This window comes from Oxyura jamaicensis, chromosome 2 (genome assembly GCF_011077185.1).
Source record: "Oxyura jamaicensis isolate SHBP4307 breed ruddy duck chromosome 2, BPBGC_Ojam_1.0, whole genome shotgun sequence".
In the NCBI taxonomy this organism is placed as follows: Eukaryota; Metazoa; Chordata; class Aves; order Anseriformes; family Anatidae; genus Oxyura; species Oxyura jamaicensis.
In genome coordinates this window covers 95,625,387-95,652,609 of record NC_048894.1, presented here as the reverse complement: position 1 = coordinate 95,652,609, position 27,223 = coordinate 95,625,387, and the positions used below count along the sequence as shown (strand labels likewise).

Sequence of the window (27,223 nt, the reverse complement as noted above, 5' to 3'; positions counted from 1 at the left end):
ATCTCTTCCATTTCCTAAATACGCTTAAGTGATTCCAGCAGTTTTCTAAGTCAGCGAGATCTCTGCTTTAGAGACACCAGAAAAAAAACACGACTAAGGACATTAACTGTTGAACTTTCATCTGAGACACCCGATTTACACAGGTAACTCTGTTTCTTTCCCACTTATTATATGTAGCAGATAAAAGATGGAAGTATTTCATTACTAACATTTTAGGAAGAGACGTGTATATTGCAATACTTGCTCCAAAGAAATAGCCCAATTATCAGACAGTAACATTTTCATAGAAACAGCACTGAGGCCTGAATAGCATGGTATTAAATGCTAATTTACTGAAAGCTGAGTGTGTATACTGGACCCTGTCCTAGCCTGGTTCACATCCTATGTTGGTGCTTTCTTAGCATAACTCAACAAAAAGGTATCTCCATCCTTAAGAAAAAAAAAGCAGAAGCTAATGACATGGCTGTGCCATTTACAATCAAGCACTACTCTTTTGCCAATGAGCGTGTCCTGACTGGTCAACTGCATAAAGCATCGTTATGAAACTCACATGCTGATGCATTACTAAAGGTGAGAGACAAATGAAAATCTTAGTTGGACAGGCAAGCTTTAGTTCCTTGTAGGAATGTACTCTTGAAGCCTGAGTACCTTCTAAAGATTTCTCTCCAGGGACAGGTAATAGCATGAACTCCTGAAATATTTTATTCAGGAATTTTCTTTTATTCAAAACCAAAATAAAACACGAACTACACACATTTGCTTGCTTCAGAAGTCATTTTGAGTCAATTCAATCAGTTCAATTTACCAGAGACCAATTGAAGAAACAGACCTTTACTGAAGAAAATGCCTACAATCTCACCTTTCATTTGCACAACTGGCATACAAGCAAGTGCTGCTTTTTCTTTGTTTCCATTCTGTATCTGAATAAAGTCTATGCTTTTGAGAAAGACAGCACTTGACAGCACTTCTACCGCCAAATACAGTTTCTTCAGATACTTTCAATCTGCAGCAAGTTGGAAGAAAAGCTTTCCCTATCAGCACGCAGCCAGTTTCATGGTGGACATGAAATAGCCATCAGCTCCTTTCAAGCAAGCCGGCAAATCGAGTCAAAGCTCAGTCTTTTAACAGCAGATTCCAAAAATCCTCATAATTTCAGTGCTCTTGGCAAAACAGAAACTTCCCAACCCATTGCTAAAATAACCACTAATCACATTTGCTCCCTCATTTTTCATTTATAATTTATAGTAGAGATTGTTGCATTCGTATTGAAGCATTCTGGTACCATAAACACAGCCTAAGTCACTCCCTAGCTTTACTCTGTAGGATTGTGCAGCATATATTAAGAGGCTATTTAACTACTATGCATTTCCAGCAGGCAGAAATCTCAATTTTAGCATGTTTAAGTTTGTTTGGGTAACAGTAACACTGAAAATTTTAAACAAAGTTGCCAGGCAAAACATCGGGTTGGAATTTAAAATATTTGCCTAAGTAAACGGGAATTGAAGGTTGCAAGAACAACCAGAAAAGCCAAGACAACGTGATACAGACGGACAGCGACGAACCTTGGCTTCTAAGGCTCAAAAATCCAATTTCACCATGGGAAAAGTACACTGAAAATCCATCTCACAGGTCTAAACACAATGGCATGTGGTATCTTTTACGTGGCAACTGACTGAGTAATATTTGTTTAACTAAGAACTTTCCAATGTAAGTTGGCGGTGTTGACTAGAAGGTCGGACTTAAATTGTTTTGGGCATCCCACCCTATTCCTCCCTCATGCAAATTAAAGTGTTCTGCATGCCCAGAAAAGCAGTGTTACATACGGTGCACGTTCAGGATAAAAACTGAGACCCCATATAAACTGAGAACAACGGATTCTTCCATCATACGACTGATTCTTTGGTTCAAATCGAAGGTGGACAACACGCTGCAAATCCTTATGAACTTAGAGCTTCTAGCAGATGCTATGGCTATATACAAATACTCCTTCTGAGATGCTTTGAACTTGCTAATTGTTTTTTTCCTGTTTATGTCATAAAATAAGTTATCATACAGAACTGGAAATAGGTGAAAAGGAAGAGCAAGTCATGAAAGGAAAAAGAAAAGCACTAAAAGAAAATAAGGATAGTTAGACTAAAAGTTTAAATGCATGCCCCCAAATCCCACTTTATTAATTACAGCTAAAAGCAAAAGCCAAGGAAAAGGACATGTGAACCTAAAAACATTAAGAAGGTATCAGTGCTTCAATACATTGACAAAAAACATCATGTTTTTTTGTGATGATTCATAGAAGTGGCTAACACAGTAACATTTTTCTACTACCACCTTTAACATGAAATTTTAAAAGCTGACTGATTATAATTAAACGATGGTTCACAACTATTTTATTCATTTGAACTGTCACAGACATGCTCACATGGGTATTTTCTACCTTGACTAGAAACATTTTTTTCAAGGTTGTATTAAGCAAAAAGCACTTAAATAATATTTATCTCTGGATTTTAAAACAAATCAGTATCTTACAACATTTGCAATTTACATGAGTAATACAGTGCACCACAAGGTGTTACACACACACATGTACTTAAAGACACACACACTCTTACACACGTATGCTTTTTGTGTACAACTGTCCACACTCATCAAGTCCCCAGATACTTTTTATGACCTATATGCATGATTATAGGTTTTTTTGAACACTATCAGACTAAAAAGCTATCATAAATTTGCCTCCACTGAACTTCAAGTCTAACTGAAAAGCTCCAGAACAGTGCAAAAGTCACACGACAACTATTTTCTGCAAAAAGCAAAGCATGCAGAAGGACCTTGGGCATGAGTTGAAGACCCTGAAAGACACATTTTGGTTTTGAGAAGGAAATCCCAAAAGTAGAAAGGTAGAAAAAAATTCTTACCTCCCCATTTTCAAATGTAATTTCTCGAACTAGTGGTACACATTTATCTTGTGTCCATGCATAAATCAAATCAAAATTGGTTAGAGAGCCTAAATATACCATATCTGGGGCATTTTCCTGTTGAAAAGAAAAATACTAGTTGAGAAACAGTAAAAGTGACATTCCTACCGACCTGACATAAAGGTGACAACGTCTAGACAAATACTAAGTACCAATCTTATGCCCATACTCAACTGCCATGCATGCAACACTTCTATAGACTACATTACAGAAATACAAACAAATAATTATATGACTTATGCAACCAACTCCACTTCCTAAGCTAACCTACGAGGAATTAACTTCTGTCCGGTGGAGAAATAATATCTCCATACCTACAAATACCCTATTTTGTACATACTACCCTACTCCTCCATCATGCATTTACATCAGATGTAAACTAAATGCAGATACTAAGCTCCTTCATGCTGACAATTAAAAAGAATCACCAAAAAAACACAACATAAAACAAGCACAAAGTCCTCTACGACTTGAAATTGGTATCTCACATTTGCTTTGCCAAAGATACGAATAAATAATAATTTTCCTTTCCTTTGCTCACTAGTAGTTATAATTCAGCATTCAGCACTACCAACTTTTAAATGTAATTAAAGTTGTGGTTAACATCAAGTAAAGCACAGTTCTTATGGTTTGACCCGGTCAGCACCTAGCCGAAACCAGGACAACAGCTTACTAAGCTGAGGGTGTGATTAAGTACACGTTGATTCAGAAATGCCATATAAGCCTTGTAACTTAATAACATGTTTTGGCAGAAAAAGGTTTCAAGTCTCCTTTCGCTTAATGTTGTCTTTTTTTCTTCGTTTTGTTTTATTTATTATGTAAGCAACATTTTTTCTCTACATATTTCGGAAAGGAGCATATGTTCAAATATTATGTTTCTAAGACGTCTTGCAGATCTTTCTCTGTACTGAATTTTTCCTCAAGTTAAACTATGGGAGTTTGTTAACATGCTGTTAATTTTTACTATTTTTTTTTTAATGAAGAGAACAGCTTTTAGCTTCCCAATGAGCTAAGCCACACAAGGCAGGCGTGTTATAGTCAGAAAACTGCCACTTGCATTGAGAAACGGAAGGTTCACCAAATGTTGAACTTCAGGCTTTTTTTTTTTTTTTTTTTTAAAGACTTCTACAGGACACAAAATATGCGTATATACCTATCGAGGTATATATGAGATAAATTGACTACTTTTCTAAGGAAGAAAACCAGTTTCTGGACACTGAAATAAAAAATGTCAGATTTGGGTTTTGCACACTTAATTGGCAACAAATGACATTGAGATTTTTCACTGACTGAAACATCAGTTCCTTAGACCCTATTTTTTTCACTATTTAGCAATGAAATAAAAGTAAGATTAGAGATGCAGCAACTTACTGAACGGTCTGAATATAGTCTCCATTAGTTCATATTCATATACAAAGAAAATCAGCAGAATAAAATACATAGTTACACTTACCCCTGGTGGCTTGTAGATTACATTGTCTCCGCTAAATCTCTCTGCTTTTGAAATAGCCCTACAACAAACCAACCAGTAAGCATGTCTCGGTACAGACAAACAAAATAACTGATACCAAAAATCATATTTTAATTTGCTATCTTCGCTACATTTTTCCTTCAAAATCTGAAGAAGGAAAGTGCTTGATCTTTAAAGTCAAGTGACTCCACAGATTCTTGGTCAGGCTAGGTGAGAGGGCAGCAATGGAAGCAGCAAGCCATATCCATAAGATAAGAAGTTTGGAGTAAAGGCATCAAAGTGCAAGTGATGAATGCTTGCAGATTTTGGATATGAGATCAGCAGAGAACAATGTTAATGAATTAATATGATCTTGTAAATTAAAAAAAAAAAAGCAATAATTAAATATACTTTCTTAAGAAAGGAAAGGAGAGATGAACAGATTTTTGTTTGTATTTATTCTTCCAGTTCCATTGTTTACATTGGAAATTGACATCTTATCTACCTTGATAAAGCAGGGCTTTGCTAAACTCTACTGGCACAGTTAATGAGAAGGCAGAGAGCAAACAAGCCCACACTAGATCTGTTCTGAGGAAAAAACGGACAGAGAGCACAAGATGCAGCCTACGGCTTCTGACCACTGATGGTACACGTGTGCCTGGAGAACACATGCAGTTCCTCCTAGATATTCAGCTCAGCATTTCACCCCGGTGAATTCTCCCCTTGCCTCTGACATATTTTGTGGTTTCTTAATCCCAACCACAACAGAGTACAAAAGCTGCTACCTTGAACCCCTGAACTGATCATCTCTTACTTAAAAAGATGGGGACTGCTATGCATGCAACATCAGAGAGATGCCATGCCTTGGTGTGCCAGCTTAACTGAAGCTGGCAATACAGCCCCAGCTGGCTGATTCTGCCTCCAGAGAACGGGATGAACCACCTATTTCTTCGCCTTCTTGCACAGACTAGGAAAGGAAAGCATGTCAACCTCTGGGAAACTCAGCTCTGAAAAAAAAGCGGAGGGCAAAGCAAAGAAAGACATCACAAAGCTTAATTCCAAGTACCTATGTTTCGTTCACTTGATTTGATCCAGTTATCCTTCTCATATCATGCACAAAAGATGCCTTGCCTAGTATGTTACACCGATCAATATTTTCACCAGCTTAGAGAGGTGTATTTTAAAACGCATTTTTGTATTCCAGATACGACTGCTCCGAGAACACAAAATTAGGCTTCTTTGCAATCATCATCACTATCACTGAGGTGAACCACTCACATCCCAATCAATCCTTCACCAAATAACAAGAAAGAGAAGACATTTAAGCCAACAAGAAAGAGAAGATATTTAAGCCCCTGCCCAATCACTGCTGATAAACTTGTAACACTTTGTCAGGAAATATAAGCTATAGGGTAAGCTTGTTGTGGACCCCTGAAAGTCCTCTTCTGTGTTCTTCCATTTCAGTAGCTGCAACTGTCTGAAACAAATCAGTCAAAGTGGGGACATGACAAGAAAATACTAAATGCCTGAAGACACTCCTTTTTAAAACAACCCAAATGGAAACACCAGCTGTTTGTATTTCATCTCTCCTTGAAGCAATAACCTAGAAAGTAAACCTTTTGGAACCATGTCACCCCCTCACATTTGCTTGCTAAAATTAAAACGGATCTCAGATATGCCACTTTCTTCCCTGCATTATCTACAGTTCATCACAGACCTTTAAGATAAATGTATTATTTGGTGGCTTGTTTTGTGTTTCTGTATTTGACTTTGTATGCTGCAGCACACCACCACCAAGCCATGTTTTTCACTCCTATGAACGTTTCAGATTTGCCCTACTGTAATTCTACCTCTAAATACTAGCGCCGGTCTGTCTCCTGTCAGTATACCTCCCATCTCCTTCTGCTTACAACTCTTCTCTCACTCGTCTTGCTCTGTGGTCCCCACAAATTGTAACAGAGTTGTAAAGATCAGCTGATTTAAGGATAACTTTAATATTCAAGATGATCTGCAACGAAAGAGAACTAATACAGTTTAAAACTTAGCTATTACAACTACCTGAGGCCAGAACGATTTTGACATAGCAGGGAACAGTTCTACCTTGACTGAATTACTTTTTCCTGCCAAACACATCTGTTTCAGTTTTAACCTAGTAGAAATTTGAACACAATGGCTCACATTACTGTCATATCTGCCATACCACAATACCTGCCCAACTCTTTGTTCATACCCAAGTCAGAAACCCCTCCTAGGGCTTGTTGGGAGGCTGAGGCAGAAGAGTCTGACTGATCAGGGACAGCTCGCAGTGAAACACTGTGCTATTTATAATCTCAGTAGAAACCACTTAAATAAGACTCCCTTGGAAGTCTTTTTGCACATTATTTTTTAGGAAGCTTGAGAGCTGCAGCCTCTCAGAGATGAAAACACTTAAGTTTCCAGGACTGCTGTCTGGAAGGCTTCACTTTAACACCCTAACGGCTCCAGGATAGAAAGGGTACAGAAGCAAGGCTGGAGAAGTCAGAAACAACAAGCCCGTTTGCTGGATCTTAAGTAAGAAAGGCAGGTTACAAACAACCAAACTCTGATCTGTTCCATGATGTTTGCTTACTGCCTATATACAAAGGAAAACCAAGTAAATAATAAGCAGCCTCTACTTCAAGAACAGCATCCAACAATTAAATGCTAACAACTGAGTGCTGGGAGACTACTGCTCATTGTACCAGGCTGACAAACAGCAAACCAAAGACTAACAGATGCGAACAATAGGGGAGAGAACCTTAGAAGTACTGTTACCTTTCTAATTATTCCATTATTATTATTATTATTATTTAAAAAAAAAGGCATTTCTGAAGTAAACGATAAAAGTCATTTGGGGGAGGGGGGTCAAAATAATTCCAAATTCTATTAGTAACTCAGACTGGCTGCCCTGAGAACCAGAATGGATGCAGTTGTCAGAAAACATGCTTGAGATAATGGCCACTTCTTTGGGATGAGACTGACAGATGAACATCAGTTGCACAAGATCTGATTATTCTCCCATGGCCAACACTGTTTACGCAGTCACAGGGTATCTCATCAGGAAGTGGAATAAAGGAAATCCACCTGTACTGCTGTATGTCACAAACACTCCCCTCTTTCCCTCCAGGACTTTTACCAAAAAAAAAAAAAGATATCAAGAGGCATAAGAGACTGACACAATTTTTTCTTCAGACAGATGAAATATTCTACCTTAATCCAGTTGCTTCGCTATTCTTCATTCACTACATGCAATTCAAAAAAAAACCCTTAGGGCAACTGTATGTGGTATAAAAGCTTGTATAATCCATACAAATTCTTGATCTTGCAACTGCGGGTAGACTGCAAACCACTGCATTCACATTAATGCCCAATCACTTTAAATTGGTTGCTGCTGGCATATTAAACACTGCAGAAAGAGTCTATAATTGCATTTTATTATGCTACTTAAAAAGAAAATCACTCACTCCCAATTTATTCTGCTTTCCCCAGTGAATATCTTGTAATATTTTAAACATTGGTGTAAATCTGTACAACAAGGAGAAATTTGAATTTCTTAAGGTTGTTCAAGGCTAACACCACGTAGCTCATCAGTACAATTGCCTTTCTAAACTGTTAACATGTGCAGCAACATAAAACTTGCATGAAACAGACCCAGACACAGAAATCGGGCATTTTTTCCCCAAACCCAAGAGGAAACAAGCAAGAAACTCCTGAATTACTCTTTACAAGGGAAAAAAAAAAAGGAAAAAAAATACAGAAAGAAAAAAGGCTATGAAAATGGTAATATTATAAAGAAAAAAGATTGTAAAAAAGAATCAGTCAGTAAAGCTACATAACTGATAAAGTTCCTGCCAAAAACTTTCTCAACTCTTCCTTGCTTATTTCCCTGCAATGAAGCAGGAGTTTTGTGACACAACTGCCCAACAACCTCCCCTAAAACCTTCCCAGTTACATTTAAAATGATTGAGAAAGAGCCACAAAAAGGAAGAGGAGGTAAATCAGTTAGATTTCACAACAGGCATTAAGACTAGAGTTTTCTTCCTACTCCTCCTACACGTTTCTCAGTGCATTTATCTGAGGAACCCTAGTCTCTTAAATTATATCACACTGAAATTATTAAAAGAAGTCCATTTAATTAAGCCATATACAGTTCATTAACATAATTTCAGTAATGAAGTCATGCAGTCGAAGCATTTAAAAAAACTTACCCAAAGGCAGACAGGAATACACAATCATCATGCAAAATATTCGCTACTCTTTCAAAAGTTCTGTAATTGTCAGAGTCCTTTTGCTCGAAGTATCCAATGATATTTCTTCTACTACGCTGTAAAAGCAAAGCTTACATTCTCTTACAGTTCTCAAATTATCAGAAACTATCAATATTCCCTAATGATATTAAATACAGAAATGCTGCTCATTCAACAGTCAACTGTATAAAACATTTTTTATTGCAGGTAGGTGATGTGTATTAATAAAAAGACTAATATTTTACTATTCAGAAGCATTACTATGAGTATTTTTCCAGTGAGAAATATTCAAAGTATCACCTTGTCAAATACAAGATACAATTCCTTTCAAGTGATTAAAAGTAAAGCAGGTAATTTGGTAGTGGTGTTACAGTAACAAAACTAATGCAGTTGGAAGAGTTGTTATATTGGAATAATTCCTAATACTGGAAGTAATTTTTTATTTTTATTTTTTTTACAGCTCATTCAAAAAGTCACTCAATATTTCTGAATGGAAAATCCCCAAAGTATTGAACATATACTTCAAGTACATGATCTTTCCCTTGTTCAACAAAAAAAACAAAACACAAATGTATTTAGGGGGAAGAAAATCAAAATACTTACATCAGCAGTATTAATTTCTTCCAAATCCTGGACCTCCCGAATAGGATTGCTCTTCTGCTGCCTGATATAATCTGCTATTGCTGTCACAGACCTCTGGCCCCTGTATTCTCTCTTCATCATCATTCCATTCCGGAAGAGCTTCAGTGTTGGGTATTTGCTTATCCTGTACCTCTGAGCTATATCCGCTAAAAAAAATTAAGAAAAAAAACAACCCTGAGCATATTATCTTACATATTTATACATGCACATAGAAGGGAAACCTCTGAGCCAGTAGCCCACCTCTTTAAAGAACAAACTAAAAAAAAATCACTGTAAGGGAAAAAAATGGATAGCAGCTACAGTATCTACCAACCTTGATAAAAAAATCATGATCAAAATTTAGGTAAAGCCTCTGCTACACTCACGTAGTACGCTTCTTGGGAACAACTACAAAAGGCAGTTTCAGTTTGAGACTACGACAGTATAACAGGAAAATGAGAATCTTGAAAGCTCCCCAAATCTGAGTCAATCCACACAGGAATATTTTAATAAAACAAACCAGGCTGTCTTTTTTTTAAACTTACTATGATTTTTATCTCACTTACAGTGCTGGAAATGTAATTGTCACCTCTTCAGTTCTAGAGAATGTGAACTCTGTGCAAAATATTTCTTTCAGCTTAGAAGTCCAGAAGACAGCTGAGACAAATTCTGAGCTGTTCACGTTTGAAGATTTCAGCTTTCAACATTAAGAACTTCTGTAGTCAAGCAGTGTGGACAGTTCATTCACATCTGTCCGTGCAGCCCGACTATGCTTTAGAGCTGGACTGCCTTCATGAAGCACAGTGCCTCATTCAACAATGCAGTAACGATTTGCGTTAATCTAATGTAAGGGCACTAGCTATTTAACCCTTATATAACAGATCAGCTATTTAACTGTTATTTACTTACAAATTTAAAAGAATAACAATAAAGAATGATTAGAAGAGGAGCAAAGAAAGCTGAGTAGAAGAAATGAAGGCCACTTTCCTATGTCCCCTTATCTTCAACCACTACTAATACAGTAATCCAGTTCTTCACTATGCCTCAGAATATTTCAAGTATCCCTTTGTCGCTCAATTGATTGATTAATAATTGGGACACGACGTCACAATAGGCATCGGAGGTAGCCCCCCTGCTACGCACCGACAAGGAAAATACAACCAGTAAGTGGTTAAAGGCTTGAAGAACAGAATCCATCACTCTTGAGTTTTTACCGCAACCTTCTGTATAATGCAGAAACTATTTTTGTGCCTCTCCAACATCCAGCAACCACTTTAAACGAAGTTCATAAGTACTTAATAGCTTTAAATGTTTTTCCCGCCCTCAGATGTGGTTGAAGTTCAGCAAAAAGCTTCAAGAAGTTTTATAAGGAGTGAATGGAGAAACAAGGTAATTGTATAAGCTCTGGATTCTTAGGAAAACAGGGCTAAAAACAAATAGTAGAGACAAATCACGCAATGCCAAGTAGATTTCCACATCCACTTTCCTTCTGCTTTTGTTTTGTTTAATTATGTCCTTCTGTTTTCCACAGAAACGTATCTGAAAACAAAACACCTCACTACCCATGTGAAAACTGGGTGTCCTCTGTTAAAACACCAGGATGGGATACAGTTTATCTAAGCATCAATCATGTTTGTACCTAAAAGCCAACTGAATCTCAAGGTACGATCACTCTGCCCATTTTCCAGAGTTGCTTCATCCTCAGAAGTGACTAATTCTAGTCAGCCACTCCTCTTCTGCTTTCCTTTCTGCTTTTTTCTCTCTCAAGGAAAGAGAAAGTGAACTTTGATGGACCTATTCATCCTTTGGAGACACAAGTTTTTTTCAGTCAGCAGAAGAGAGGAAGATACTGAGACTGGGGGCTGAATGCACATCTCATGACGTTCCCCGGGAACGCAGACCAGCCAAGCTGAAGGGACCTCTGGAGGCCTGCAGGCCCAATGCCCCTGCCCAAACAAGGACACCTTCCTACAGCAGGCTGCCTAAGAGGCTTCAGAAGATCTCCAAGGTGGGAGACTCCACAACCTCTCCGAGCAACCCATACCTGTGCTCTGTCACCTGCACAGTGAACAAGTGCTTCCTGACATTCAGATGGAACCTCTTGTGTTTCAGTTTGCACCCATTGCTTCTCATTTCTTCATGAGCTCCTTCTAAGTCCAAGTGTACATCTCAAGTGACCTGGATTGGCCCCACAGTAGTAGGGCAAGTAAATATGGGTCAGGCTGGATTCTGACCAGTGGCGTATCTGGAACAGTACTGAAAAATGTGAAAATTAACCCTGATAAGAATGTCATTTCTTCTTGATTACATATTTACCACAGAGCAGGTTTGCTATCTTACTCCTACTCTTTTTCTTTTTTAAAGAAATGGGAGAGAAGTCCTTTGTAAACTATTATTTAAAGGCAGTTGTCACAAGCAATGTACTGAAAATGGGGAGCTAACATACATCTCTTAGCTGCAAAACAAAATCCTGCGCAACTTATGTCCTCCAGAACATAAAGCTCTCCATCTCATTTAGATTTATTAGAGAACAAAAAACATTCAGTGAGAACGCTCAGTGAAACCATCAGCAGCTTTAACTGCTGTGAAAAAGTTATCACTTGCAACTTTAGTTACTAAAAACAATCTTTGTACCAGTCTGAGAACTTAAGATTTGCATGGCAGGGATGAGAACCACATTTGCTTCACCAAAACATTCTTGAACATGCCTCCAACCAGCAAGCTCAGGAGCTTCACTAAGCCCAGATCCTAACGTGCCTCACTATAAAATAGAGAAAATTGATAGGTTGAATTGTGGTATGAGAAAGGATTTGACTTGTTTCCTGAATATCCTGTCAGTTTTTAATGCACTGATTATAGTTGAAGTTAAGGCAAAGACATTTTATCTCCTTAATTCAGGGTACTTTTATTTCAAATTAATATTAGTTTCTCAAAGATAAAGCACCTACCAACATACTCACTAATAAGTATCAGATCAATGCTTTTTCTTCCTTTCAAATGCTGCTACTTTCTACTTGAAGTATGTAAGAGCTGCCTGCAAGAAGGATCACTTCGTATTTACTCACCAGAAGAAAAAGTACACCAGCAAACCAGGCATTTGCTGCCTTTCTCCCTTTCTGATAGAAGGACCTTTGGCCTGACTGTCTGGCAGCTTATCAAAATTTGGCCAGGGTCTGATGAAAGACAAGGAGCCCTATGTATCAAGGTTTCCCCCCCGGGCCTCTCAGAAAGACATTGAGATTAAAGACTGTTATTACACTACAAACCTCCACAGCAAGACAACAACAAAATTACCCTTTTTTTCCTCACAACATGCACTTTTTCTTCAAAGTATTGCAGAGAGTATGTCTTAAGAGGTCTTGAACATTACCTGGGACTGAGTTTGCAGTCCCTAAAGCTGTGAATCTTCATCAAGCGTGGACATTGTATAAAAAAAAAATAGTGGCAGTAAAATTCCCATTGCCAAGAGTGAATTCAAACATTTTTTCATAAATCAGAACTTGCATGCTCTTTATAAATTACATTGAGATCCCATGAATACTGGTATTTGAACTAACACAGAGAGATGACAGTCCTACACAAGGAAGTATTTGAAAACCATCTTTTTACAAAATATAAAATGCAAGTGCATGAAAAATTGTTTGAATTCATTCAAAAGTCAAATAGAGTAAATCTTAAATGTTCATTAAACCCTGGCATTTGATACAGGTAGAGTTAGCATAAGCAGAGCAACTACAACATTATATTCCTTTTAAAATTGGAAATACATAATGCAAATACATGGAATATTGTTTGAATTCATTCATAGATCACATTAGTTATAGTAAATCCTAAATTAATTTTTTAAAATATTTCCAGCCATTCTCACTGACCATTTTCTGATGAACAAAGTTATTTGAAACAGATGAGGCTAATCTACCTAAAGAAAGAAAAAGTCTCCCAGCTACAACTTCATACTTTCTTCAAATGGTACAAACCTTGAGTTCATATTTTGCCCAATTACTCATCAAATCACAGGCCTACTGCCTATGCCACCAGAATGGTTTCACACTAGTTACAAGAGGAAGCTACTAACATACTTGACTTTTTTCTCATCTTCTATAAATCAGAAACTTAAAGCAGAGCTCAAATGACTGCTGAATTCAAGTGACTCTCTCCTCCCTGTTTCACATGCATACATGTTGGCATGAAACCATTCCTAAACTGGACGGACCTTCACCCATTTATTTATTTAATATGCTCCAACATGAACGACTTCACAGTCGCTTAGTTCTCTTCACAAACGTACTGTATTGATAGTTATCCTGAGCTATGGAAGACAAGACTGCCTCTTACAACACGGATTAGCATCTTCTGTTGTTGTTTTGGGGAAAAATGAGCAAAAACAAACACTTTTACATGAAACCTGAAATTTACACGTACATTCTCTAAGTCGCCAATTTTTTTTCTGAGCAAGCTTCTCCAAGAAAACATACTTTGAGCTATCTTTTCTGATCCATATTTTTAGCATGTCTTGCGTGGTCAGCCACTTCTGCTGCTGAGCACCATGTATTCTCTACTGAAAGGAATGATGGGGGGGGTGAAGGCATATGGGACTGTTCACAAAGCACTTCACACATCAACTAAGCCACACCTTCAAGCAAATACACAGCCTGTAACGTGACTCGGATGGCTTCAGACTTCATTGCCCTAGGTTGGCACCACAACATACCATCTTTAGAGTTCAGCTAGTACGTAACACATCACTGAGAATCCAAAGTCCACTGATACTCAATTAAAATCAAGTGTACAACGAAGAATCTGCTGAAACACTGCATCAGGACATGCTATTGAAGTAGACTTCCACCCACAATGTAGTTAGTGAGGTCCTTCCCACTGAAGGATCAGCAGCATTTACACAAATCTGGGTACGACCCCGCAGCTTAGTCCACTGTTTCAGTTTTCCAGGCTGGTAATTCATACCACCACCACCACCCACCCACCCACCCACCCACCCACACAAAATAACACTACATGAAGAGCTTGCAGGGGATTTTTTCCTCTCAAGAACCACGTCCACCAGAATTTGAATACCAGAACACTGATAGTTTTCCTAAACATCCACCTCATAAAGTAAGGCACCACCCAAAGCAATTCACATGCAGAACAGAGGACTAGGATCGACTGAAAAGTTATCTGGAAGAAAATCAGTTACAGAACTCAAAACCAATAGCAGTAATTTCTGAAAATACACATAGCGTCTCTTTTTTGTAACGAGATTCTGCATGTTGTCTGAAGAAGAACTAGCGCAAACCCAACCTACTGCATTTCTTAATTTTTAGAGGATTGTTATAGGAGTTGTGTATGTGTAGGGTGCATCCCTTCTTCACCTCAAAAGCTGTACCAAGATTGGCATAAACCACTAAGTTAGCTTGACTTTGCTGCATCTAACACTGATCTTTTTTTGTGTCAGACCATCTTAGCTCTTCCTCACCCTTATGCAATACCTTCTGTATTAAGGGCAACAAACCCCTTCAGCTGTATATTGGAAGCAGAGACTACCAAATGAATATTCTGCTTGCTCACTTGAGATCAAACACATCTTTTGAAGTACTTTAGGCCACCTTGTCAGGGCATACTGCAGAAGAGAACTGCAAGCTGTCTTTGGCTGGTACATTTTAACTTAAGGTATTTGTTATTTCTCAAGCTCTTCCCCCTTTGTTCTAGTTCACTTAAAACAGCCTTTCTGCCTGCTACTCGTTCACAGATGTGGCACTACATTTACCTTAATGCTGTGTTATGAAACACTTAGTAATTCTCTCCTGTCAAATCACTTCTCTCATGACAACTGCACATACTCACAAGACCTGGAAATATCCATATAAAGCAGAGTTAGAAAATATCACGACTAAGCGTCCGATCCTGACGACTACAATACTGGTGGCTTGCAGGTTGGCCCGAAACAGGTACAAGAAAAGCAATCGATGATCTACATCAAACTCAGCCAGTAAGAAGCTGGGAAACAGCAAATCTAGACCACCTTCTGCTGTAAAGGAGCATTCACAACAGTCTTGCCTTCTCTTAGCGGGGCCTCATCAGTAGGTATCCCATAACCTTTTCCCACAGTCTAACAAAATGGCTCTCCTGAGGAGAGCCATCTACAACCTCTCAACCTCTTTTATTTTACCTAAAGATAACTTTCAGACTGATTATTTTTCCCCCACCTGAAATGGCAGGAACATGACAAAATACTTATGCTTGTTTACAGTTTCATTTAGCTTCATTTATGAACCCCCAAACTCATGGCACTGAGGTATTTTGCTTAAAGGCACAGTAGCAATGCAGACTAAGTAATTTTTAGGACTGCCATTAGCACACATTACAGGAACAGCTAGACCCAAAGAGATCAGCAGTTCACTAACATCCTTCAAAAGAATAGGAGTTCCCAGAGAAGTCTGTCTAGCAAAGCATCTCTCAACATCCTACTTTTATTTCAAAGCACAAAGATTGATTTAAACCAGCTATTATTTTTCTATTTTTATTTTTTAAGCCAGAAACCACTTTGTGTAAAAGGAAATTATAGTACAGTAGATGTTAAATCCCCATATATATTTAAGTTTATAAGAATTCTGTCCCAGAAATCCTAATTTTGAATTCATAGAAACTTTTCATGATACAAACTTTCCTCCAGAAACATGAGTTCTTCTGTATTGCAATATTCACTTATTTACAAGAAATACAGTAAATCCATGGTACTGAGTGGGTTTTTAATGTTGCTGCTTGTGTTAACAAAAACAAACAACAAAATAAAACTTGCCTAATAATGTATATGCAGAAAGATTTATAATTTTATAGAGAAGGTCACGTTAACTCGGTGTTGTATTATAGGAAAACGTGCACCTCTATTCCAAGTATTATTAAATTGAACACAACAAAAACATCAAAGATTTCAACAGCAAACAATGAAGTGAAGCTTAGATATTTATGAGCTATAAAAGGTTAAAGTCTTGGAAACAAACGGAGTACTTGCCTCAACAGATTTACCTTTAATGTATGTTTCACACCAGCGTAATGAACAAAACGTGTACATTAATGATTTAACGTACACATTTCAGTTATAATTATCTTGCATGATATTGATAAAGCGGTGTAAACCACAACACATACAGAGGCTTAATAGACTGCTAATATTTAGAATTTGTATTTCATCACATTGGGGCCCAACTATCACTTCCCAGAAAAACATCTTTATATTGGTTATAAGAGCAGACAGAATGATGGTTTTGTCATTAAGCATCAAACATTTGGCAGCGCATCAATAATTCTCTTTAATTTGCTTTGCCCTCAGAAGCCGGTGTGAGCTGTTGGGACCTGCAGAGTGCTTCAATAATAGTGCATTAAATGGAAAGTATCTATGCCTAGCTGACCATTTGAAAGCTATTTTTTGAGTGGCCTGACATCAGCTATTTGGGTTCCCTGCAGAGTCTTGGTTTCAAGAAACAGACCATTTGTAATGCAAATGATCCGCCATCTCTCAAAACATCATCTTCATAGCAGACCGCTAACTCTATGAAATCTGCAGGCATAAAACCTCCAAAAATGTTGACATATACCTTTTAGTGTTGCTAAAATACATAGACAGAAGCAAAAATATTAAGCTAAAACAGGAAAAAGTATGTAAACTACTACAGAAGGGTCCAAGCTAGTTTTTATATTAACATCCACCCTTCTTATGAAAAAAAGAAATCACTTATTACATACATTAAAATTATAAATTTACAGTACTTTTACATTAGAATACACCCAATAAACATGTGCCATTAAATGTAGCATTGCTTACAACCCAGCAAATAAACACTGGAAACTAGGAATGACACGCAGGGCTTTGCTATTTCAATTCAGAAAGGTAATGCTACTTAAGGAAAGAAACTCAGTCTGTCATGATCGGATTTTATTTTTAATTTGCACATTTTACAGTCTGCGCAACAAAAGACGTGCTCAGCTACTTGTTAAATGAAGGACAACAAAGGCTAAATACGGAGAACTCACAGTATTCCAGTAATAAAAAAGGAAGACCACAACTCTGCTGTCTCATACTACTTAGCCCTCTGCACCGACTCCCAGGGGAAGGAAAACAATCTCTGCTGTAGCATCTCCTCCTCTATCCAGGCCTTAGCTCTCCAACAGGCTCTGATCAGCTCAATTCAATGACCATATGAGAAGATTAAGTAACAAGCTCCTAAAGGGTTTTGAATACTTGGGGAAAAATAAGCTTTCTGAGACACGTAACCGCCAAGGCAAGAACATCTCATGGTTAAATATCAGGCATCCAGCAGCTCAAAGACTTTCTGAGCTCCCCAAACAACTAAAGCTGCAGGAAACAAAGTAAAGACTTCGATTGTTAATGTAAATCTTAAGAATAAACTTCAACAACACAGGCTGATTTTAGTACAGTCTGTTGTGAGAACTTTATTAAAAATTTTAGTCAATATCATATCAATATCATTGACTCGTTTAAAAGATGAGCTAACCAGACTGTTAAACACCAAGACAAAACATTAAGGGCAAGAAAATAAGTTTAAAAAGAGTGACCTGAACATCAGACTGTCATTAATCCCCACTCCTTCCCCAAGCTGAATCAGTCTATTTTCTAAGAAAAAATTAACTGATGAAAGTGATCGAATATATACAGAAGAATATGCAGAAGCAATTTCAGGTATGTGAGGGTAACTCATTTAATAAGCTGATATAAAAATATGGATGCTACAACCCCATTTATTTTCTACAACTGAAGTGGTAAAAGACCAGTGGAAATTCTTTTATTCTGAGATGTACTGCAGGAGCTACACAAAGACAAAAAACTCAACAGAAATGTTTCAGCAAAGACTGCATGTTAGACTTTGCCTTTAATATACTACTGCAAAAAAAAATCATTGCCTTACTTGAAAATTGACTTTAAGGGAGGGAAAGTTTGAATACTTAATGCTATGCTTCTGGAATCAGAAGCATAGTGCGTGAAACAACACCGTGTGTGAAAGAGAAAGAAGCTGACAACTGGTCAAGTATTTTAGACCTGTAAAGGTATTCCAGGCTCTAGAAAATAATAATTTATTATTCTAGAAAAGGCTGTTCAAGAATGCAGTTTAGGAAAACATACATTTAATAGAGACAACATTATAGTGAGAAAGCAAAAAAAAAAAACAACCAAACAAAAAAACCCTCTTGGACTTAAAAGTCCAGAAGACTAAAGGACATTCTGTGAAGCACACGACAGGCACCCCGTCTGCTGCAGCTGCTCTGGAAATGCTACAGGCAGTTACAGAAATGTGCTGTTCTACACAAAAGGAGATCTGCTTAGAGATTCTACAACTGTGAGCATGCACAACATAACTGTTCTTCAAGAACATATATGTTCAAACTTTTCTATCAGGTTTTCAACATGTCCCTAACACTCTGATAGGAGGGCAGCTGAATGCTTCAAAACTGCTCATACACACACCTTAGGTGAATACTGCCATGCTTCTTTCCCAGCCAAGGCTTTCAAAGGCATCCTATAGCTCGGTGGCATTTAGGTTTCCTGTGGTCAAGAATTGGTCTTACTGATCTTTGGGAAGGAACAAGACAATCTCCTTGGCCACTCCTAACAGTTTGAAAAGTCAGCTTACTTTCCACTTCAGATACCTACCTGGTTGATAATGTTTGCTTCCTTAAACGTATTTTTTATACCTGGAATCTCTTTCAAGATCACAAGACAGGTGCTCTTATTGTTGGGTACCTCCAGGTATGCATACAAAATCGAGTACAAAATGGTGTCAGTGAAAGATGCTCATTTAGACTTACTGACTTTTAAATCAGCAAACAAGAACAAACACATTTCAAGCCAAGAATTATTATTTAGGGAAAAATCCCCTTTAACACAAAAAAGTTAGATTGCCAAAACAGGAAAAAAAAAAGCCCAAGTAAATGAAATCAGTTACTTTTCAGAGAGATGCAGATAACTTTTCTTTGCCCTACAAGGTTCTCTCTTCACATTTTTGTAACACAGCACTAAAATACAACTTTTAGGTCAAGAGTAAATCCCAGGGATATGCTACCAACTAAGAGCAATTCACATTTTCAAGTGTAATTCTTCTTACAAACCAACCGTTTTGTGAAGACCAAATACTACAATCAGTATCAGAATTGAATTTCTGCTGGGATTTGAAGCCATTTGCAACTGATACTATTCTTTGGGAACTTCAAGCTACTCTAAAGAAACTATGCCTACAAATGCTGTTCTTCCAGAAGCACCAAACAGTAAAGCAGGTCTTCCACTATAAAAAAACACCATCATAATCTCAGTGCTATCCTTTTGTTTTTCAGTAGGTAGCAGATGTTCCTTATATTCTACTTATTATGGGATTCTTTTATGAGATTAAAAATCTTTTGGAATTAATGTAAGTAAATTCTAGCTTATCTTTTTCATGTAAGTAGGGGGACAGGAACATCAAAATAAGCAACCTTTTACTGATAAGCGTACAAACAGCAAAGCAGAACAGCTCTGATACACTACCAGGAGTGCAAAAGGCAGTTTGCAGTCCACCCAGACCCTTAGAGGGAAGAGCTGAGCAGAAAATCTTGTCAATTGCTGCTGCTGCTGCTTCTTGGTTGTATTGTACTAGGGCTTCTCTGACTCCTCAATAACTCAATTCATTTCATAACCCCAGACCTTTTTTCCCCCTCGATAAATGAGACTTTTTTCTCAACTGACGCGAATACATGTCTACAGATAAAATGAGAAAACAGCACTGGAGATTGACCTGAGAAATTTGGAAGAAGAGATTCACTGATACATACAAGCAACTGGGCTAAATGATGGGTCATGTCCAACCAGCTACACTTTACATTGCTCTTCAGGATTTATTTTTTATACTTCAATTCTGTGAATAGCCTACTTGCAGGATATCACAGGAAAATGAAAAACTAAATCAGGATTTACTTACAGTGCTGATCACAGTCTACTCTAGCAAACACCACTTGATTCTTATCTGGATATTCTTCCTTAATTACATTAGAAGCTTCCTCGAAAATAGGATGCAGCATTTGGCTGAAGCGGCACCTGTGGAAAAGAAAAATATTTCAAAATATTAACTTGAAATATTTTGGTTGATGACTAACAGAACACTTCAATATTAGAGGGAAAAAGAAAGGAAAGAAAAGCTACTGTAGAACAAACAAAACATATACTGGTAATCATGCCAGTAACAGATTGGATAAAAATAGGTTCAAAAGTAACTTCAAGAACTCAGGTGGGGAAAAAAACAAACAATTCAAGATGTGTCCCTGCTTTATCAGCTTAAGAAACAACATTAACCAATTGTAAGTCTTCAGAAAGTACATTTTATTTAGAAAATTTGTTCTAAAAAATTGTTTTTCTAACTGAATTATCTGTGGGGAAGGAGTTTTAAAAATCTAGTGAAAAGACTTGGGCTGTTGAGATTAAAATATTCACCAACAATCACCTTCAAGAAATATCAAAAAGAGAACTTTACATGGGGTCAACAACAGAAGCGTTGCTTATTATTTGATTGCTTGAATTTGGTAGAAATTATGCCTAGTACTTAAACAGACTGTTACAGATCACTATGAATAAGAAAATTCCATGGGACCCTTCTTCCAGCCATGTCAGCGTTTGAAGCAAATCCTCTTTCTGACCATGAAAAAGGCTGTAGATGTTGGTAGATGAAAGAGGCCCCGGCCTTTTTGATAGTTTTGGGGAGGTTATGGTAACATTAGTGCACAAGTTCATTATTAGTATGTCAATAAAGGAACTTTATAATCTGTTCTTCTACACACATAGCAGAATTTTGAATTGAAGACATGCAACAGCACTGTGGAAGTTGTCAGCATGAGACCTCACACAGCATCTAAAAGCAAACCTGCAATAAACCAGCCCACACTGAAACACTGCCCAGAGCAGGAAACATTCCAAGTGTAGAGGCAGGTTTTGCTCTGGAAATAAAAACAGGGCTTAGGCTCATCGTCTAAGGCAAATCTGACTCTGGCCAGCACAACTGTACATTACACATTTATGTGGCATGTATGTGTTACATTCATACTCTGTCCCTCATTGTCCTCCACTCTTACAGCAGGACATCTACATCAGCAAAACTGATCTGTTCTCATTCAATTCATTTATTTCATAGGTTGCCGGTACACAGTATTAGGGGGGTTACCCCTGAAGGCCTATATATAATGATCATCATTAAGGTTGTATTATTTTAAATTTATAGCCTGTTATCAACTAGTGAATCAACTTAAAAATGAACGCACAACTTTAAATTCAAAGCAAACCTGCTATAGAAAGGATGTGGCCACAGCAGGGGCTGTGCTAACATGGTCCTAAAATAAGACCTCTGTTTTCTTGCTAGAGATCAAGTTCTAAAATAGCCTCCTGCAATTTGTCCTTTGCAAAATCCAAACATTTTTTCAGTGGCATATACTAAATTTCAGTGTATTAGAATTATTCTCATTAGGTTTGCTTTTCAGAAGATTTTATTACAGATAGCCAAGAAGTAGTCCATCACCTGTGAGGGGTCTGCGGACCACAGTCTGAAAATAACCATATTAAAAGTTTTATTTATTTATTTTTAAAGACAGCCTTTGATGTACAACTCTATACAGAACAGGTAAGAGATTAGAGCTACTTACTTATACCTAGTTAGTTGTAATTATAAAGAAAGAAATCTCAAGCAATTTACTTGGTAAGTGAATGCAATCTCTCTACATACAAATTATATTGGTTTAAATGTGCCTCATGTCAATAGAAATTCCAGTACCAAATGAACAGATGCAAACTAATTGAACATAAAAATAGTCTATAAAATGACAGAGGCATATACAAAGGTTATTAAACTGATTTAGTTTGGTATAATGTCTATCTTTATGGGAAGTTTAAATGAAGGCATTAAAAACTTCTTCACTGAGAATTTCATTCTATATGAAAAGAGGGGGGTATTAATTTTTCAAAATCACTTTTAAAAATTAATTTAAATTAACACTAATCACCTAAATGAATTAAAAGAAAAATTACCAGTTTGCCTTTACTGATAAAATCATGTGCTTGCTACTTCTAGGCCATATGTACCTACAGACTTTGACATACAGTGGAATGTCAAAGAGGTGAAAGGAATTAGAAGTTTAATCCCCTTAGATGATATTTGATTCTGATGGCCAACATTTTGTGAACACAAAGCAAAACAGCAAGCAGAATATTTAACGTATAATAATACTTTGGTTTATATATTGGTTTACATTATAAAGCTATTTACTTTAAACAAAGAAGAGAGAAAGTGATTTATTTCTCTGACCTCATTTTCTATATTAATTTGCATGTTAAATTCTATTTCCCCTGAATCCTTTCTGTTTTCCCCCTTGTTAAAGGTTCCTTTAGAAGTATTAATGCTGGAACATAACATTTAAAATTACTTCTAACACAATTAAAAAAAATAGGGCATGGGTGCTTAAATTAATTCTAACAACAATTTTATAGGCAAGTTTTTTTAAAAAAAATCCAATTAAACAGTTCCAGCAAAGTACGTCTTTCATAATGCCTCACCCCAAACTTTTTATTTTTCTAATTGCTCAGATTTCATCCCTCAGTTCTCTAGTTCTCACTCGAAAGGCCTTCCATATTAGAGATGGATTTGATTTTTAAGGTAATTTCAGGCTTTTTGTTCACTAGTACATATGCTGAAGGAAATGATATGACCGATGCTGAAGGAAAATAAAAAAAAAAAAAAAGAGTATTTTGGGTACTAGCATATGTTAAGAGACAAAAAAAAAAAAAGAAACTTCTCTTGCTGTGAGAAGAGAAAAAACAAACAAACAAAAAAGCCACCACACATCAATCACATAAAGTGTTATTCCTTACTGCCATGGAACCCTTTTTTCTCTCATGGAGGCCCTGAATGAAACAAAAGGTGGCAGAACAGCAGAAGGCAAAGTAATCAAGACAAAAAACAAACAAAGAAGAAAGATCCAGTTTGAAAGTGACATACCACTGTATCTTTAATGAGGATACTATTGCCAAACATGACAGTTTTCAACAGGCAAAAGTTTAAACAGGGAAAAAAAAAAAAAAAAAGAAAATACTTATGTAACTTACCAATCAGCATAAAAATTAACTAAAGCAACATCTGCATTGTCTGGAAAGGGAAGAAGAAAATAATTCAATGTCACACTGTGAGGCAAACTTCTTAGCACTTCAGTCTACGATTATAACAATATGCATACAAACTGTAAAAACTAGTATTTCTAGATTATTCAGAACAGAGCCCACCAGAAAACTGCTAGGATAAATCTTATCTGAAATATAATCTATACCAAGTGGGAAAGTGATGAAAGAGTCCTCCAGTCAAGTATTTTATTGACTTTATTGATATATTAGATATTAAAGATGTCAATTCTTAAGACACAAAAGTAGTAAATGACACTTGAGACCAAAAGTCTTGATTAACAATTAAAGCACTCAAACCTAGAAGCTGTACTCTAGTATCTTTCAAGCATTATATGGTGTATTCTTAAGTGTTAGAAGAAAAAGTTAAAAGCTGAAGTGTTAAGTGTTAGCTCTTCGGGTGAGAAGAATGACAACATGCAGGCTGCCTGTGCAACTTGCTCTGATCTATCTAAAATTGCCTGACTTGCTAAAAAGGTGGATACCAGAGCAAAAGGTGATAAATTTTCAGCACCCCAAACCTCCCCAATACTAAGGGATACTTTAAAAAAAAAAAAAAAAAGTAATACTGTAGGTATGTACATTAAGGTAGCAATATAAGACTTTATACATTATTTTAAAATAAAAAAAAAGGAAAAGATATCAGAACTAGGAGGACACACTTTAATAAACTCCTCAGTAATAAATTGTGATCTTTGCACAATACAATAAGAGTGCTGTAAACTAATTTTTGTTATTAGTAATGGACTAGGTATTGAAAAAAATTGAGACAAGTGCTAGAACTATAGAACATCAGTCACACAGCTTTATAAAGCAGAAAATGTTGCTAGATAAATTTGTACTACTGACAGTTACAAAGCATCTATAGGCAAAGATTAAGATATTAAGAACAGCCTGTAAAAGACAACATGCTGGAAGAGGGACTTTTTATCAAGAAGGCTGGGAGAAACTACAGTTTGTACTGAAAGTATGGCTTTAAGATTTGCATTATCAGCAAGGAAAGTAATTGGTAAACAGGAAATTAATAAAAACTCAGGGCACAGAGTTTAGGGTTATCCCTAAGCTATGAAGTATTTAAAGTAGTAGGTGGGTAGTAGAGAAAGGTTTTTGCTTTTTTTCATTCATATGAAGACAACTAGACAGGCAAATTGCATGCTTTTCAAGCAAAGAGGTTTCAGACAAGGAATACACATCAGTTTAACTTTAAGACAGTAATTGAAATACTAATTTATGTGTCTTCTTCCTCTGAGGCACTAGAAATCAAGACAATGCTTAACCTCAAAAAAGCACAGCTGAACAAGCAAGGCACTTAAGGCCTACCAGCAAGGGTTTCAGTTACTGATATTTTCTGAGAACCCTTAAAATGTTCTCTTGGCAGGTTTTGGTTATATAATCAAGTGCTCCCATCTGCAAACAAGACACCAGGTATTTTTCTTAGCCACTTCAAATTCTCACTTAGATTACAGTGAGGTAATCTGTTAAGTGATACATTGGTTCGGACAGCTAATTTTGATCACAGGTATTTAAAACTTCTATGCAGACTGCAATCCATAGTTCCAAGGTTAGGATATACATATTTATCTAATAACATTGCAGGATTCTCACAGATAAGGGACATATTAATTAAAAAAAGATTCAAAGTACTCACTTAAAATGTCATCTATATTTCCACTATCTAGACTTGTTATTTCACTTCTTGTTGGATTAAAAAGCCAAGATACCTAAAAAGAGAAAACAAACCAGTAATGTATGTAAAGTTTCAACAATAAAGTAATAACATACCTAAGATTTTAAACACCGTGCTTCAAAAGCTAGAGAGGAACAAACAGTAAAAATAACTGCAAGTCAGACCAAGCATTTCAAATGATAGCACTGCCACAAATATACTTTATTTACAGATAGAACATTCTTACAAAGTTAAAGCAAAACCAGTACTCTCTTCATATGATTCTTTATTGTGATGGCAAAAATATTACAGGCAGTTTTTGTACCTTTAAGAAAAATTTCCACTCATAAATGCATTCTGAAGAAAGAGACAAAACCTACATTTCAGCCACCTAACAATCTTGCACAAGTGCATAGGCCCAGCATGTCACTGGCACAGAAACACCAGACTTCACAAGAAACTGGAGAACTCACATCATCCTGATCATTCAGTTAGGAAGCAACACATGTATTGTTCTTAATGTGATTATCCCAGCAACACCAACCTTATGGAACAGCACACTCTCACCTTCACTGCAATTGGCATAGCTCTTTCACCTCAAAACGCAGTGGGGGAAGAAAGGGGTTGAAGTTGCTGGTCTACCCCAGTGACTTACACCTTACTTTCACTTCAGAAGAGTTAGGTGTGCAACTTTTTGAGCAGGACAATACAAACTCTGGACTGGGACATGAATGTTTCGTGCCTGGGCAACCCCTGGCCAGAAAGTCAGCCCTTCTCTACGACATATGGCCAGGGCTCGGACTGCTCCACTGAGGTGCCTTTCAACCTGTGCTCTTCAATAAGCCTACGACCCTTCAGCTGACAGAGACGACAGGAAAGGGAAAGGAAGGTTTTCAGTAGAATACTGACAGAAATGTATACAGGTTATGTAGAGAGCAGAGCCTTAGGTTTGGTCTTGGTAGCTGCACAGAAACTCTGCTTAAGCCTAGACAGGCAGACCTGACGGCTGGTTTTACCAAAGGCACTGAGGGAAAAAAATGGCAGGAAACAAACGACATTCAAATCACAGCACAGAGAGAAGCTGGAGTGCTGTGATACAAGGATCTCTGCATTTATGGAAGAGCCCGACACCTCTTCTATGCCAGAACCATGCCAGTGGCTGACCAGCTACAGGTGTCACAGATTTAGGAAACAATTACAAGCAGCACGCCCCCAGGGCATGCTTGTCTGACACTGTCTACAATTTATCAAAAGACTAACTCAATGTCAAACATCAAGTTTTCCAGCATTTGTTGCCAATGCATATCAAACATTGACTTCAAAAAAACACGAGACGCGTTGGATGTCTTCTTTCATTACAGTCAGCTTAAAAAATTGTGGCAGTCTTTTGCAGCGAGACGTTGTCGATAAGTCTGAAACCATCATTGTACGTGGCACGTAGGTGAGGTTTCTAGCAATGATTTTCAATTCCTTCGGATCTGTGGATCACTAAGTGCTTGCCAGTGAAGACACTGATCCTTTCATATTTCCCAGCTAGAAGAAGCCGGGTTGCAGACAGAGTCTATCTTACACTACAGGCTGACAACTCACCAGCTTCTGTAGAAGAAAGTACCTAGCAAGGGAAAAGCACTGAAGAAGCGTCTCATTAAGCAACCTATGAGCTTCGTAAGTTGTGGCAGGTCAGTACTGGGGAAGTAGCTTTGAAGATGCTGTGTCAATGACTGCTGACCAACAGGAAGAGAGGACTCTGCCTTTAGTCTTTGCAGAGGAGCCCCATCGGCCAGGGCACCCACAGCTGAGTGACAGCTGAGGGCCACCATCAGCACGGGCACCTCACCATCACCCCCTGGGTGGTGCAGGGGATGACAGCCTCTGTGCTGTTGCTGCACAGAGGTGCTGATAGTAGCAGTAATGTTTGTGGTAACGGGCCAGCTAAGCGGGTGAACGAGCTAGCGTATTTTTTTTTAAGGTAAACTCATGCTGTAGTGATTGCAAGTGATATAATTAGATATATAAGTGATATATCTATATATAAGTGATATATCTATATATAAG

At 37.3% G+C, this 27,223-nt stretch overlaps 1 protein-coding gene across 1 annotated transcript in view; it reads right to left on the bottom strand.

Annotated features, from left to right (window-relative positions):
• The window catches only part of ERP44 (endoplasmic reticulum protein 44), a 52,255-nt gene that overhangs the window by 6,921 nt on the left and 18,111 nt on the right, over positions 1-27,223 (bottom strand). Inside the window, exons 2-8 of the mRNA XM_035317161.1 lie at positions 25,151-25,223; positions 23,434-23,473; positions 20,270-20,385; positions 9,291-9,475; positions 8,649-8,764; positions 4,426-4,483; positions 2,913-3,029 (exon numbers count right to left, since the gene is read on the bottom strand). Of these exons, the coding sequence (XP_035173052.1) occupies positions 2,913-3,029; positions 4,426-4,483; positions 8,649-8,764; positions 9,291-9,475; positions 20,270-20,385; positions 23,434-23,473; positions 25,151-25,223 (705 nt within the window). The remainder of the gene's footprint in view (positions 1-2,912; positions 3,030-4,425; positions 4,484-8,648; positions 8,765-9,290; positions 9,476-20,269; positions 20,386-23,433; positions 23,474-25,150; positions 25,224-27,223) is intronic.